Genomic DNA, 13,041 nt, shown 5'->3' on the forward strand with positions numbered 1-13,041 from the left:
TAAGGCAGCTACTCAGCTGCTCACAGTAGATTCCACCATGGAGTTGATTACCAGTCTCATCATGGGGAATACTACATCCAACTGCCCAGCCACTCAACAACCAGGCCCAGCCAAGTTAACACACAAACTGAACTACCACAGGTGTTGCAATGAGTCAGACAGATGACAGTAGGTTTTTTTTTTTTTTTTTTATGGTATAAAAAGTACTTCATCAACATTAATAAAATCCACAATCTCTGTCTTAAATTGTTGGTTTCATTATACATTTAAATTGGGTTTGTTGTGTTGTGTTGTGTTTTGTTTTAAATAATCTCAGGCTGTATTTCATTCATTTTGATGGTAGCTAAATACCATTATTAAATAAACACATGGGTTAAAGATTTTAAAACTGATACTTTTAAGAAATGTCAATAAAGGGCAAGCAGAAGAATTCAGTAAGTCTGTATCACATAATAGTCATAATTCAAGTTGAAATCTTAACAGCAATAACAATAATAGCAATTAATAATAACAATATTTATTCAGTGTTTACTACTGTGAGACAAAGAACTTGATTTGGCCTCTATCTTTGTTTTCTAAAGATAACCCTTAGAATCTCCTGAGCAATCAAGGTACCTTTATTATTATTTAAAACAACCAGGCAACACTTAAAAGGTGTGCAAATGAGTGAGGGCTACAAAGACCACACCTGGTCATCTCAACTCAAGAAAGGAGGAAGGTATAATTTAATCATGCATTTCATTTCTTCAACTGATTGTAACTATTTGATGAAGCCAATAAAAGGTTCTGAACATAGAAGACCAGGGGTTTCCTGGAATGGCCAGAGCATGCTTTCAGAAGGGTGGTGTGTCCTGCAGGACAAATCTGTCCTGGAAGCAGCACAGCTGGAATGCTCACTGGAACCAAGAATGTTCCAAATGCATCTCACCCACTTTGGTCATACCATCAGAAAAGACCATTCCCTTGAGAAGGCTATTACGCTTGGTAAAGGGGAGGTCTGCGAAAAAGGGGAAGACACTCAACAAGAATGGACTGTCACAGTGGCCACAATGATAGGCTCAAGGATATAGCAAGGATTGTGAAGATGGCACATGACCAGGCAGTGTTTCATTCTGTTGTACATGGGGTCACTATGAGACAGAGCCAATTCAAAGACACCTAACAAGAAGGTGCAACAATTGGTCTCTCCTTGTCCAGAGCAAAGAAGAGTAAAGAAAATCAAGGATACATGAAAACAATTGTTCCAAGGGACTAGTGGACCACATGAACCTCAGCCTTCTTGTCCTGAGGCCAGGAGAACTAATGGTACCCAGCTACCACTGCCAATCACTCTGAAAGGGATCACAACAGGAGATCCTGAATAGAGTGGAAGAAAAATGCAGGATAAAACTCAAAATCATAAAAACGACCTGGCTTAATGGTTTGGTAGAGACTGGCAGAATCTCCAAGATTAATGAACTTACCTCCATATGGCTCAACTTTCAGACAGACCTAACAGGAAAACAATTACGCCAGGGAGGTGTTCATTCCTTAGAACATTCAAACATAAGACATCAAAAGGGCAGCATGTGCCCAGGGATAAAGCTCAAAAGGCAGGAATGGACAGGAAAGAAGGACAAAGGGAAATGGTAACCACAGGGAAGAAGTAGGAAGAGTGCTGTTACATGGTAGGGACTATAATCAATGTCACAAAAAAATGTGTATAAACTGTTAGATAGAAAACCAATTTACTCTGTAAACTTTCACCCAAATCACAGTAAAATGTTAAAAAAAAATTGAAAACAGAAATTTTATGTCAAGCATTACAGTAATTTGATAAAACAAAACTGAAAAATATATCAGAGGCTATAATAAGTGGTTATAAAAGAGGGAGAAATCTTAATGGTTCCACTACTACATCTTTAAAAATGGCATATATATTTGAGTTTATCATAAACATAACTGATGAAATTGAAATGAGTATCACCTAGGGAGAGAACAATTATGTAAATCAACCTGCATGGGCTAAATAAATTTCTACCATCTGGACAGAGTATCAAGAAACAGATGATACACTCATAAGAAGCTATACTTGTCTTCTAGAAGCTTACTTTTCTTAGATTTTGAAATAAATGAGTTTATAAAATAAAGGAAAACAGTATAAATAAAAGAGAAAGAAATACTGTTTGAATACTACTTCATATAATCTAGATATTTAAAAAGGTTGAAATGCTCAATTTTGTTTGAAATTGCTTTTTCTCTAGGCTATGGCACATGTTGAAAATATTAAGCTTTATACACCTGTATTTGAACCAGTCACTCAAAGCTTTTCAGTACTAATAAAATGGTTGGCATTCAATTTCAACAATATAAAGAAAAAGCCTTTGCTTTAATACTATTTTCCTTGAATCAACTTAAAGCATCCAACATACATCATCTAATTCAGTAAGAACTTGTTCTTTATAATGGCTCTCATTGATGCTGGGATGGAAAATTTGCAGTGATTTAAAGAAACTATTAATTCAATTTGACAACAGTAATCCAACAAAATTTAGTTTCAGACCATGTGACTTGCATTTGGAGAGTTAATGTTGTGAATCTTGTTCTTAACCAACTTTAGATTACCGTCTCTCTATTTTCCTTTTGATGGAAAAGAATTGCTTCTAAAAGTAAAAACCCACTGCTACTGAGTTGATTCCAACTCATAGCAACCCTATAGGACAGAGCAGAACTGCCCCATAGGGTTTCCAAGGCTGCAAATGATGCAAGCAGAATGCCTCAGCTTTTTCCCCACAGAAGGGCAGGTGGTTTCAAAGCGCTGACCTTTTGGTTAGCAACACAATGCTTTACCCACAGCACCTCCAGGGCTCCTTTCTAAAAGTAAAGAAGCAGAAAAATCTTCTTAATCTATTCTAAGGGAACTCTATTTCTGAATTGTAAATCTTTATTAAAATTATGTAACTGTCAGATGATATTAGATATCATTGAATAGTACTTACCAATACATACATCGATTTTCCCTTTAATAGCAGCTTCATGCAGAGGGGTATAGTTCCAGTTATCCCTGGCATTTGGATCAGCTCCTTGGCATAGTAACAGACTTACAACCTCAGCATGACCAAAAGAACAGGCATTATGAAGCGGTATAAGACCTCCATCATCACGAGCATGAACATTAGCACCCATCTGTAGTAAGTGTTCTACAACATCCTTCCTCCCAAAACCTGAAAAGAAAGAAGAAAATGTCTTATACATTGTAAATTTTTTAAAAAGATCATTAGAATTCCTTTAGCAAATATGAACAATTCAAGTATATATATGCATATTATAGCAAAAAGAATTTTTAAAAAATGGCTACCACTCAAACTGATTCTCTCATCTCACAGAACACAGAACTAAGAAAGTTCCTCCTTCATTCTTTAGACAGTTCATTTAAAAAAAAAATCTTAAATACCTATTATGTGCTGGAAAACTGCGTTACAAATACAAAAAGAATAAGACATCTATTCAAAGCACTCGTTTTCCCCTCATGCTTCACAAGACAATACTGTATGTACAAAACTCATCACAATACTTTAAGGTATAAAGGTTATTTAAATACTGTTGGCTAATGAATTTAAGACAAATCACAACATTAAACATTACACTAGAGAAAATGGAGAGGAATATATACATACCAGAAATACATGGTAACAGTTTGGTTACAGGGGATTTTAAAAAGGAAGAATTAAAGATGATGGGAAAACATCTACTCCAGGAAATGATGGCTAGATAAAATGAAGTGGGTAGTTAAGAAGTGAACAATTCAAGCTTGGAATCATTGAATTTGAGGAAACAGTATGAAGAACAAGCAGAAATACATGCATTCAGAAGTACAGAATCAGAATATTGGTAATAAGCACCAGTTTTTAGACAAAAAAAAGAAGAAAAAGATCTAAAGCAGCGTGAGGACTAGGCAGATAGTTAAAAAGGTAAGTACATTATTAAAGTCAAGGCAAGTTTCAAAATAGGTGGTCAACACAATTATGCAGAGAAGTCCAGCGTTATGAGGATTTAGCAAGATCAATGGAGAGTGTAAAATGGCCTTGATAAGTAGTATTAGTGTAGCAATGGGAGCTCTGGTAGCGTAGTGGCTAAGGCACTTGACTGCTAACCAGAAGGCTGGCAGTTCAAACCCACCAGCCACTCCTCAGAAGGAAGATGGGACAATCTACTTCCGTAGTGATACCACCTTGGAAACCCAAGGAGGGGTCGCTATGAGTTGGGTCTGACTCAACAGCACATAACGACAACAACAACAACAGTGTAGCAATGAAATTATAAGCTAGATTATAATGGTTTAAAAGGAAACTGCAAATATTATTAGCATTTTTATATCACTACATCTTACTGGCTGTTTGTCTCTACCACCATGCTATTACCTTCTGTGAAATATTGTTAGAAAATGATACCTTAAATAAAACTAAAAGGCAGTAAAAGAGTCAACACTTCCTCCATAAACTAAATAGATGAGAACTAAGAGGAAAGAAGTGGAAAAAAAAAATAGAATTATTTCAAGATATGTCCACCAGGCTATCAATAGAAATTTATGCATTCCAGGAAAGCAGGCACTAAGAAAAAGTCTCCAAACATACATACATATTTCTATGGATATGTAGCATAAGATCAGAATTAGGTTTCCTTGAGAAATATCCTTCAAATTAAGCTAAATATTTTGGATGAAAAAGAGGTAAATTTTGTACTCGAACTCAAAAACTCACTGCAGTCTAGTTGGAGCCAACTCATAGCAACCCCTCCCTGGTTTTCCGAGGAGGAAGTAGATTGCCCAACCTTCCTTCTGAGGAGTGGCTGGTGGGTTTGAACCGCCAGCCTTCTGGTTAGCAGTCAAATGCCTTAGGCACTATGCCACCAGAGCTCCCAATTCTGCATTAGGAACAGGAAAAGTACAGGGTATGTGCTAAAGTAATTATCACCATCTTACTAGTTTGGGGTTGGTTGGTTTGTTTCCTTTTAAATACCTGCAGAACTTTATAGTTATTAGTTTATTTTGAATTCTCTAACTTCAAAGTCCTTCCTTCTACCATCACACAGCTCCCACTAGGCCACAGGTACTTTCCTTATCCAGGAAGATTTCATGATTCTCTTCTTCCCTATGAAAGTGAGTACAAGCTCACATTTCCCTAATTAGTGTGCTAACAATAACAATGCTTGAGAACTACTTTTCTTTCTTCATTAATAAAGTTAACATACGACACTTTTTAATTTATCACATGCCATTTTTAAAATATCCATTATAATAAATATAAAGCAAAACAGAAAAGTGTTTATCTTATAAAATAAATAAAAAGAACTAGCTGGTTCACTGAAGTCCACACTATGTCAAGGTCCACCAGCATATGATGTAATCATATGAGGAACATGTGAACAAAACAAGGAAAAAACTACAAAAATAAAGTAACCCATGTGATATTATTACAGATGACTTAGTTTTCCCTTATAAATCTGCCTGTGCCCTTTATAAGGAGCTCTGACAGTGCAGTGGTTAAAGCATTTGGCTGCTAACCAAAAGGTTGGTGGTTTGAACCCAAGAGCCATTCCACAGAAGAAGTATGAGGCAGTCTGCTTGCATAAAGATTTACAGTCTTAGAAACCCTATGGGGGCCGCTATGAGTCAGAATAGACTTGATGACAGTGAGATTGTGGGGTTTTGTTGTTGTCTTTTGGTGTATTTTATATATTCTTTGCAATAATAAAAACAGATGCCTTAGATCCCAACTTGCCTCTTTGGGAACTATTACCATTCCAATTTATGTTCTATCTATATACATTTTCACAAAATTATTATTAATTTTTTATCAAAATCTTTGATCTAAAGTATAAATAAAACAAAAGGTTCAGCATTAATTAGAATGTAGTGAAATGAAAACTGTGTTCACACATTAACAATGTGAGTATAAATTAGTACATTCTAGAAAAAATGCAGTTAACATCTATAGCTTTAAACAAATATACCTTCTGACTCAATAATATCACGTTCCAAAGTTTACCTTAAAAAGTATTAATATATGAGCAGATTTTATATCAAGAATATTTATCATAGCATTATTTATAATAGAAAATCATGAAAACAATTTAGTGCCCTCAACAATAGGGATTCTATTAAATAAATTACAGCATGCCCATATCATCCTGTATTAAAAAAGGATGTTATGTTATACAAAATTTAACACTATGAAAAGGTGTTTTCGGTTTTAAAATAAATACAAGTACAGGGGAAAATATAATATTTTCTTATTTAAAATATAAATGGATAGAAAAAAGATGAAGTCATCAAGTAGTAAGATTATGAAATATTTTTCCTGCTTTCTTATCATACAAAAACACTATTTTGTATAAAATATATGTGTGCATGTGTGCATATCTGTTGATAAAAGGAGATGAGGGTAGCAGCCAAACTTAGCTAAGAGATTAATTTTGATGATGGTTAAAAAGAGATTTCTATGGACATTTAAGAGGGCATCTTTTCTAATTTGATTTTGAATTATTGAAATACATTAGAGGTTTTACTGCCCACAAATTAGTTCCCTATTTAAGTACTATAAGTTAGAAAATTATACACAAGGTTTATTTAAAACATACATTCTACCTGATCTACTAAGTATGAATCATAATTGGTTATTCACCATTCTATCACTGCTAAATGCTTATGGAATTCCCACAGGTAATTTGCCCATTTGGTTCCAAGGAACCAAAATAAAAATATTAATTAGGGGAAATTAGAAGAACCAAGAAGTAAACAGAATTTGAAAGGTAATTTATCACTAAACTGACTCTCAGGGAAATATTCCCTATTGAAGAATTACAGCCACATACTGCAGACACACTTTTCAGTGACCATTCCACCAAGTTGGCACATCTAGAAAAATAGTGGAGTCACAATTTTTTTAAAGTATGTATATTTTACCTACATACATACACACATATTTACAGCTCAGTATTGTAAAGCACAAAGGAGAAACCAATGCACCTTCTCTCTCTGATCAAGCAAAGGTTACCAAAAATTAAGACAGAATACTACTTCAATTTTTACCAACATAGAATATGTGTTAACAGACTTCCAATTTAAGAGTGCTAAGAAAGGTCTAATTTAACTTTTATGCAAAAATTATTTTTGTTCAAGTAACACTATATGCCCTATTCTTGACCAATAATAATAATAATAATAATAATAAATAATGGTAAGAAGCTGTGGTACAGTGAATTTCTTGGTATGACCCTTCTAGCCATGGTCTTTGTGACTCCCACTACATGACTGGGTGGGACTCCACAAATGCGAGGTGCCTGCAAAGGAGATTGGACAGCTTGCTAATGATGTAAATAAGGTACATGGCACCTTTGTGGGGGTGGGACTGTGCAAATAAGGTGTATGGATCCCTAACTTGGGGATTGGTCAGTTTTGCCATACCACTAGGACTAAAATGGGTCATCTCAGAGGTGGAATGGGGGCATCTCACTACAATAAGGAGAAAGGAGCCAGGAGTGGAGCACATCCTTGGACTCATGATCTTTGAGCTGAACGTCTTCAACCCAGGAGAAAGAAAGAAAGCTGCAACACTGTGATGGCGAGAAGCAGCAGCAGAGAAACAGTGGCAGAAGACTCAGTAGGAGACAACATAGTGGGCTTCCAGACCTACAGAGCAAGAAAGTCGAGCACCATATGGCCAGGGCATTTGGTACAGTGGGGTGCTTCCAGGTACTAACTAGCAGAGTGAAAGAACTTCTTAACACTTGTCCAAGCAGGTCAGAGGCCAAACGGCCACGGAGCTGAGAGATCAAAAGCCAGAGAAGCACTGTTGAGGAGAGACTATCCTCAACAAAGAACTGTATCCTAAGTTGTTCCTGACACTGAACTGTAACCTGTTTTAAAAAAAAAAAAAAAAAAAAACCACTGCCATCAAGTCAATTATGACACACAATGCCCTCCACTGAGTTTCCAAGGTGGTAAATCTTTACAGAAGTAGATTGCCCAGTCTTGCTTCCATGGGGTGGCTGGTGGGTTTGAACCACCAACCTTCTGGTTAGCAGTCAGATGCCTTAGTCACTGTGCTACCAGAGCTTTACTTCCCTAATAAATAATCAGGAGTACTGTATAGCCATTACAATTAACTACTGAACTCAGCAGAGAAGGGAGTATCATGGAAAAGAGGGATGGTGTCAGAATTGGTTTCCAAAAAAAACAGTAGAGAATGGAGGCATGTGTCTGACCTCTGCCTTATAGGAAACAGCCTCGGGCTGCTGATATTGATCTTGGCCCTCCTTCCCCCTTGTGAAGTTAGAGGAGGCCAGATGCTACACCCACACCATTTTTGCAGTTGGTGTCAGAAATGGGATTTAGGGCAATGAAATTCCAGACTCATGGAGGCATGGGACTTTGTAAGAAAAAGAAGGAAGGGGCAAGGAAAGTGAAACTTTGATTCTTAGATGGTCACTTTGGTTGTTGTTACCTGTAATGGCTGATGTTATGCTGCAGCTGAGGGGCGAAAAGTCAAATCTAGACAAATCTAGGCAAAAGCCAGGACAACTAAACAAGATGACTAATAGGGAGCCAGCGTCCACTGGTTCCATCCAGCCAGAGGCCCAGGACTACATGTACATAAGTGGGAAGAGAGTCAAGGGGTAAAGAAGAGAAAATGAAACTGGAACATTTTAAAAAGGGTTATGTGTTCATTTGAATGTACTCTGGATATTCAATGTTTCTACTACTTAGTGCTGTAAAGCAGATCAAAATGTATGTTATAAGGGAATACTAGGCGTCATGGATTACAGAGCATGTAACTTCACCTTCAGCTAATACTTGATTGGGTATTTTAAAAGGGGAAATATGATTTGCCAGGAAGAAATACAGGCATTTCGTTTCAAGCCAGAATCCCTATGTACCATTGGGGTTTTAGGACAAAATCCTGAGCCTCACCTAGGAAATAAGCATTTGAGAGGACAGGAAAAGTTAGGCATTGAGAAGAATCCTTTTCTAGGACTGGAAGTTAAAGGAAGCCACTGAGTAAACAGGTTGGTATGCTTGCTTGTAATAATCACCTGGGTACCTGGGTCCACTTGATGAGTGGAAGTGGGAGTTGTACAGCAGTGAAGAGATAGGCTGAGATTGGACATGTTCCATTGGCACCTATGGTCTGAAGTACAGAGAGGTGTGTAAACTCCCAAGCATATAGCTGGTACCCACTAACCTAGCTGGTATGGCTGGAGATGAGCTGACCAGAACCCGATAGAAGAGAAATATGTTTGACCCACTCCACACACAAAAAAAACCAAACTCACTGCTGTGGAGTCAGATCCGACTCACAGCAACCCCTCCTTGGGTTTCTGAAGCAGTAGCACTACAGAAGTAGATTGCCCAACCTTCCTTCCAAGGAGTGGCTGGTGGGTTTGAACCGCCAGCCTTCTGGTTAGCAGTCAAATGCCTTAGGCACTATGCTAACAGAACTCCCTGCTGTTTGATGGCTTGTTCTGGGCTGGACATTGCTTACATATGGAGATGCTCAAAGTTCCAACCAAAACAGAAGGTTCTTTAGAAAAAGGAACATGTTTGTCTCAGAGTACTATTTGACAGGGATGAGCAATTTAGAAATTGGCTATCTAAAATCAGGGGAGATAAAGTCATGAACTGGTAGTCACTTATATACTCTCATGATGTGGTTACACTGAAAATGATTGGGAAGGGGAAGATAATCTTTCAAGTATGAAAGGGCCAACAGCTAGAAGAGCCAAAGGGTAGCCTGAGCCAAAGGGGAGCCTTCAGTGCAATGAAGTGCTTGGTACAGTTCTTTTAGACATTGTCTTTGTGACTCTCACCATATGATTGGGTGGGACTATACAAATATGAGATGCTTGTGGCCCACCAAGGGGACTGGATAGCATGCTAATAATGTAAAGTAAATGGCACCCCCAGTGGGGGTAGGACTGTGCAAATAAGGTGTATGGAACCCTAACATGGGGATTGGTCAGTTTTCCCATCTCACTAGGCTTAAATGAACCATCCCAGAGGCAGAAAGTGGGGACCTCACTACTATGAAGAGAGGAGCCAGGAGTAGAGCACGTCCTTGGACCTGGCACCAAACCTCCTCAACCCAGGAAATACAGAGGGCTGTAACACTTTGCTGAGATGGCAAGAGACAGTAAGGGCAAAGAGATAGCGGCAGCAGATCTTGCAGGAGAAAGCATGGTGAGCTACCAGAGCCACAGAGCAAGAAAGCTGAGTGTCTTAGGGAGGAGACTTAGAGGTGGAGTAGGGTGCTTCTAGGAACTTACTGCCAGAGGTAAAAGAGCTCTGTAACTCATGCCTAAGCAGGACAGAAGAGGTTAAGGTGCCACAGATCTGAGAAGTCAAGAGCCAAAGAGGTACTATTAAGAAGACACTGTCCTGACTGAAGAACTGTATCCTGAGTTGTAATCTGTTACTTCTCTAAATAAAGCCCATAATCGTGAATATTGTTGGAGTTCTGTGTGGTCACTGCAAAGAGTTATCAAATCCAGCAGAGGAGTGCTGTGAGAGATGACTGATATCAGAACTGATGAAAAATTTGGAGGGTGGAGGCATATCTGACTTCTGAATCAGCCTTGGGCTGTTGATGTTGATCTTAATCATCCTTTCCCCTTATGAAGTTAGAGGAGGTCAGATGCCACCCCACACCATTTTTGCAGTAGGGAGCTCTGGTAGCGTGGTGACTAAGGCACCTGACTGCTAACCAGAAGGCTGGTGGTTCAAACCCACCAGCCACTCCTTGGAAAGAAGATGGAGTAATCTACTTCTGTAGTGATACTGCCTCGGAAACCCAAGGAGGGGTCGCTATGAGTCAGGTCCGACTCAATGGCACCTAACAACAACAACAACATTTAGTAAGCTCTTACGGCATAAAGAAGTATGCCAAGTGTACTTATGTATTACTGTTGTTGTTGTTAGGTGCTGTCGAGTCGCACTGACTCACAGCGACTCCTCCCTTGGGTTTCCAAGGTGGTATCACTATGAAGTAGGTTGCCTAACCTTCCTTCCAAGGAGTGGCTAGTGGGTTTGAACCACCAGCCTTCTGGTTAGCAGTCAAATGCTTTAGGCACTACACTACCAAAGCTTTAGGTACTCACAATAAAACTCTCAAAGAAATATTTTCATTTTATTGTTAAAGAATTCTTTCCATCAGTTCTGATGTTAGTGAATGGTGTTATCAAAGATACATCTCAAATCTGTCCATATTCCCAGGGCCCAGCCCAGTTTCAAGCCCCATAATCTCTTGCCTAGATAGCAAATAACTTTTCAAACTGTCTCTCTGTCCTATAATTAAATCTTCACACAATAGGCAGAGTGATCTTTTAAAAAGGAGCTCTGGTGATATAGTGGATGAGGCATTTGTCCGCTAACCTGAAGGTCAGTGGTTCAAATCCACCAGCCACTCCACGGAAGGAAGATACTATTCACTTTACTGCTTTAAATTCTGCAATGGATTCCAACAGCACATATAATAAGATATTAGTACAAACTTCACATCATGACCAATAACGTTTTCTGTGAGCTGGCCCCATCACCTCTGTCGTCTCAAATGAGTTTTACTCTCTCTTTCTCTTTCACTTTCTGATCCTTGAATATGACAAACTTGATCATATAGATATGATACGTAATATCTTGATAAATAGATATTCATGACATATCCATTTTCCTGACATACAGGAAATCACAAGTTTTAAAGCGTAAGGGACTTTAAATTTGCTATGCACTCTGCCTGAAGATCTTTGCCCCAGATTTTCACATGCCTAGCTCCTTCTGTCACGCAGTTCTCAGTTCAAAGGTAACCAACTCAGAGACCATTTAAAGTTATTCATGCACACATACAAACACCCTATGTGTTTTAACTATTTTAACGTCCAATTTTGCTTTTCTCCTGCATGTAACCATTACCTGAAAGTATCTTGCTCATTTATTTGTTTGCTTGCCTATTATGTATCTCCCCAGTCAAGATGTTCCATAAAGAGGTGCCAAGACTGTCCTAGTCGCTATCTGTACTTCCAACACCTAGAATAGTGCCTACTAGTCAAAAAAAACCATTGCCATGAAGTCGAATTTGACTCATAGCAGTTCAAACCTACAAGCTGCTCATAGGGGAAAGATGTGGCAGTTTGCTTTCCTAAAGATTTACAGCCTTGAAAATGTTGTGGGGCATTTCTCCTATGTCCTATAGAGTCTCTATGACATGATAAATAAGGCCTCAATGAAATATTTGTTTCATAAATGAATATTCATAATGTTTATTTATTTCACAGTAATAGGACCAAAATAGTAAAAGAGCTTTTAATTACATATTTCAAATTTACAATAAGGAAACAGATTAAGTGGTTTTTCTGACTACAAAAATATCACAATTATTTAAAAATATATTTCAGCAAAACATTAAGCTTTCAAGAAGGAAAATATATAGTGTCACCACTGAGATATAACCACCATCAAAATTTTGATGATGAACTTTGTTGATTTTTTGCAGCAAATGTGTGTGTGCATGTATGTGTGTGCACATGTTTTTCTGCATTTTCACTTTTCAAATTTTATTAATTTTTTTTTGGTAAAACTTAAAAATGTATTATTTTTTATAGATACTTAGCATCCTATTACATGAGTATATCACAATTTATTTAGTTGAGTAGTTTTATCCTTATAGAAAGGAGACTTCTACTATTATAAAAAAAAATATTTACCATTAAAAAAAAAAGTTAAATTTCTTTGTATATTTGCCCAATTGTCATGGTAAATTTAAGATAAATTCCTCCAAATAGAAGGGCTAGGTCTAAAGATAAACATTTAAATTTTCACATGTTGCTAAATTATCCTCTAATTCATTCTATTTTGATTCGCAACAGAAATCAGTGACAATACCCATTTCTCCATCCTCTGGACATTACCATTATGTATAAGCTTCACAAGCAAGGAGTCAAAAACATAGAAATTATATTGTTGTTACAATTTCTATTTCTTGCTTCAGATATTTGCTTTTTTTCCTTTTAAAA

General features: G+C 37.5%; 1 protein-coding gene across 1 annotated transcript in view; it reads right to left on the reverse strand.

Moving 5' to 3' along the window:
• Positions 1 to 13,041, reverse strand: part of LOC103198537 (poly [ADP-ribose] polymerase tankyrase-1) — a 326,026-nt gene that overhangs the window by 269,883 nt on the left and 43,102 nt on the right. Inside the window, exons 2-3 of the mRNA XM_007942708.2 lie at positions 5,092 to 5,129; positions 2,979 to 3,203 (exon numbers count right to left, since the gene is read on the reverse strand). Of these exons, the coding sequence (XP_007940899.1) occupies positions 2,979 to 3,203; positions 5,092 to 5,129 (263 nt within the window). The remainder of the gene's footprint in view (positions 1 to 2,978; positions 3,204 to 5,091; positions 5,130 to 13,041) is intronic.

The sequence above is a fragment of the Orycteropus afer genome, unplaced genomic scaffold (assembly GCF_000298275.1).
Source record: "Orycteropus afer afer isolate SDZICR_OR568_19922 unplaced genomic scaffold, OryAfe1.0 scaffold00095, whole genome shotgun sequence".
NCBI lineage: Eukaryota > Metazoa > Chordata > Mammalia > Tubulidentata > Orycteropodidae > Orycteropus > Orycteropus afer.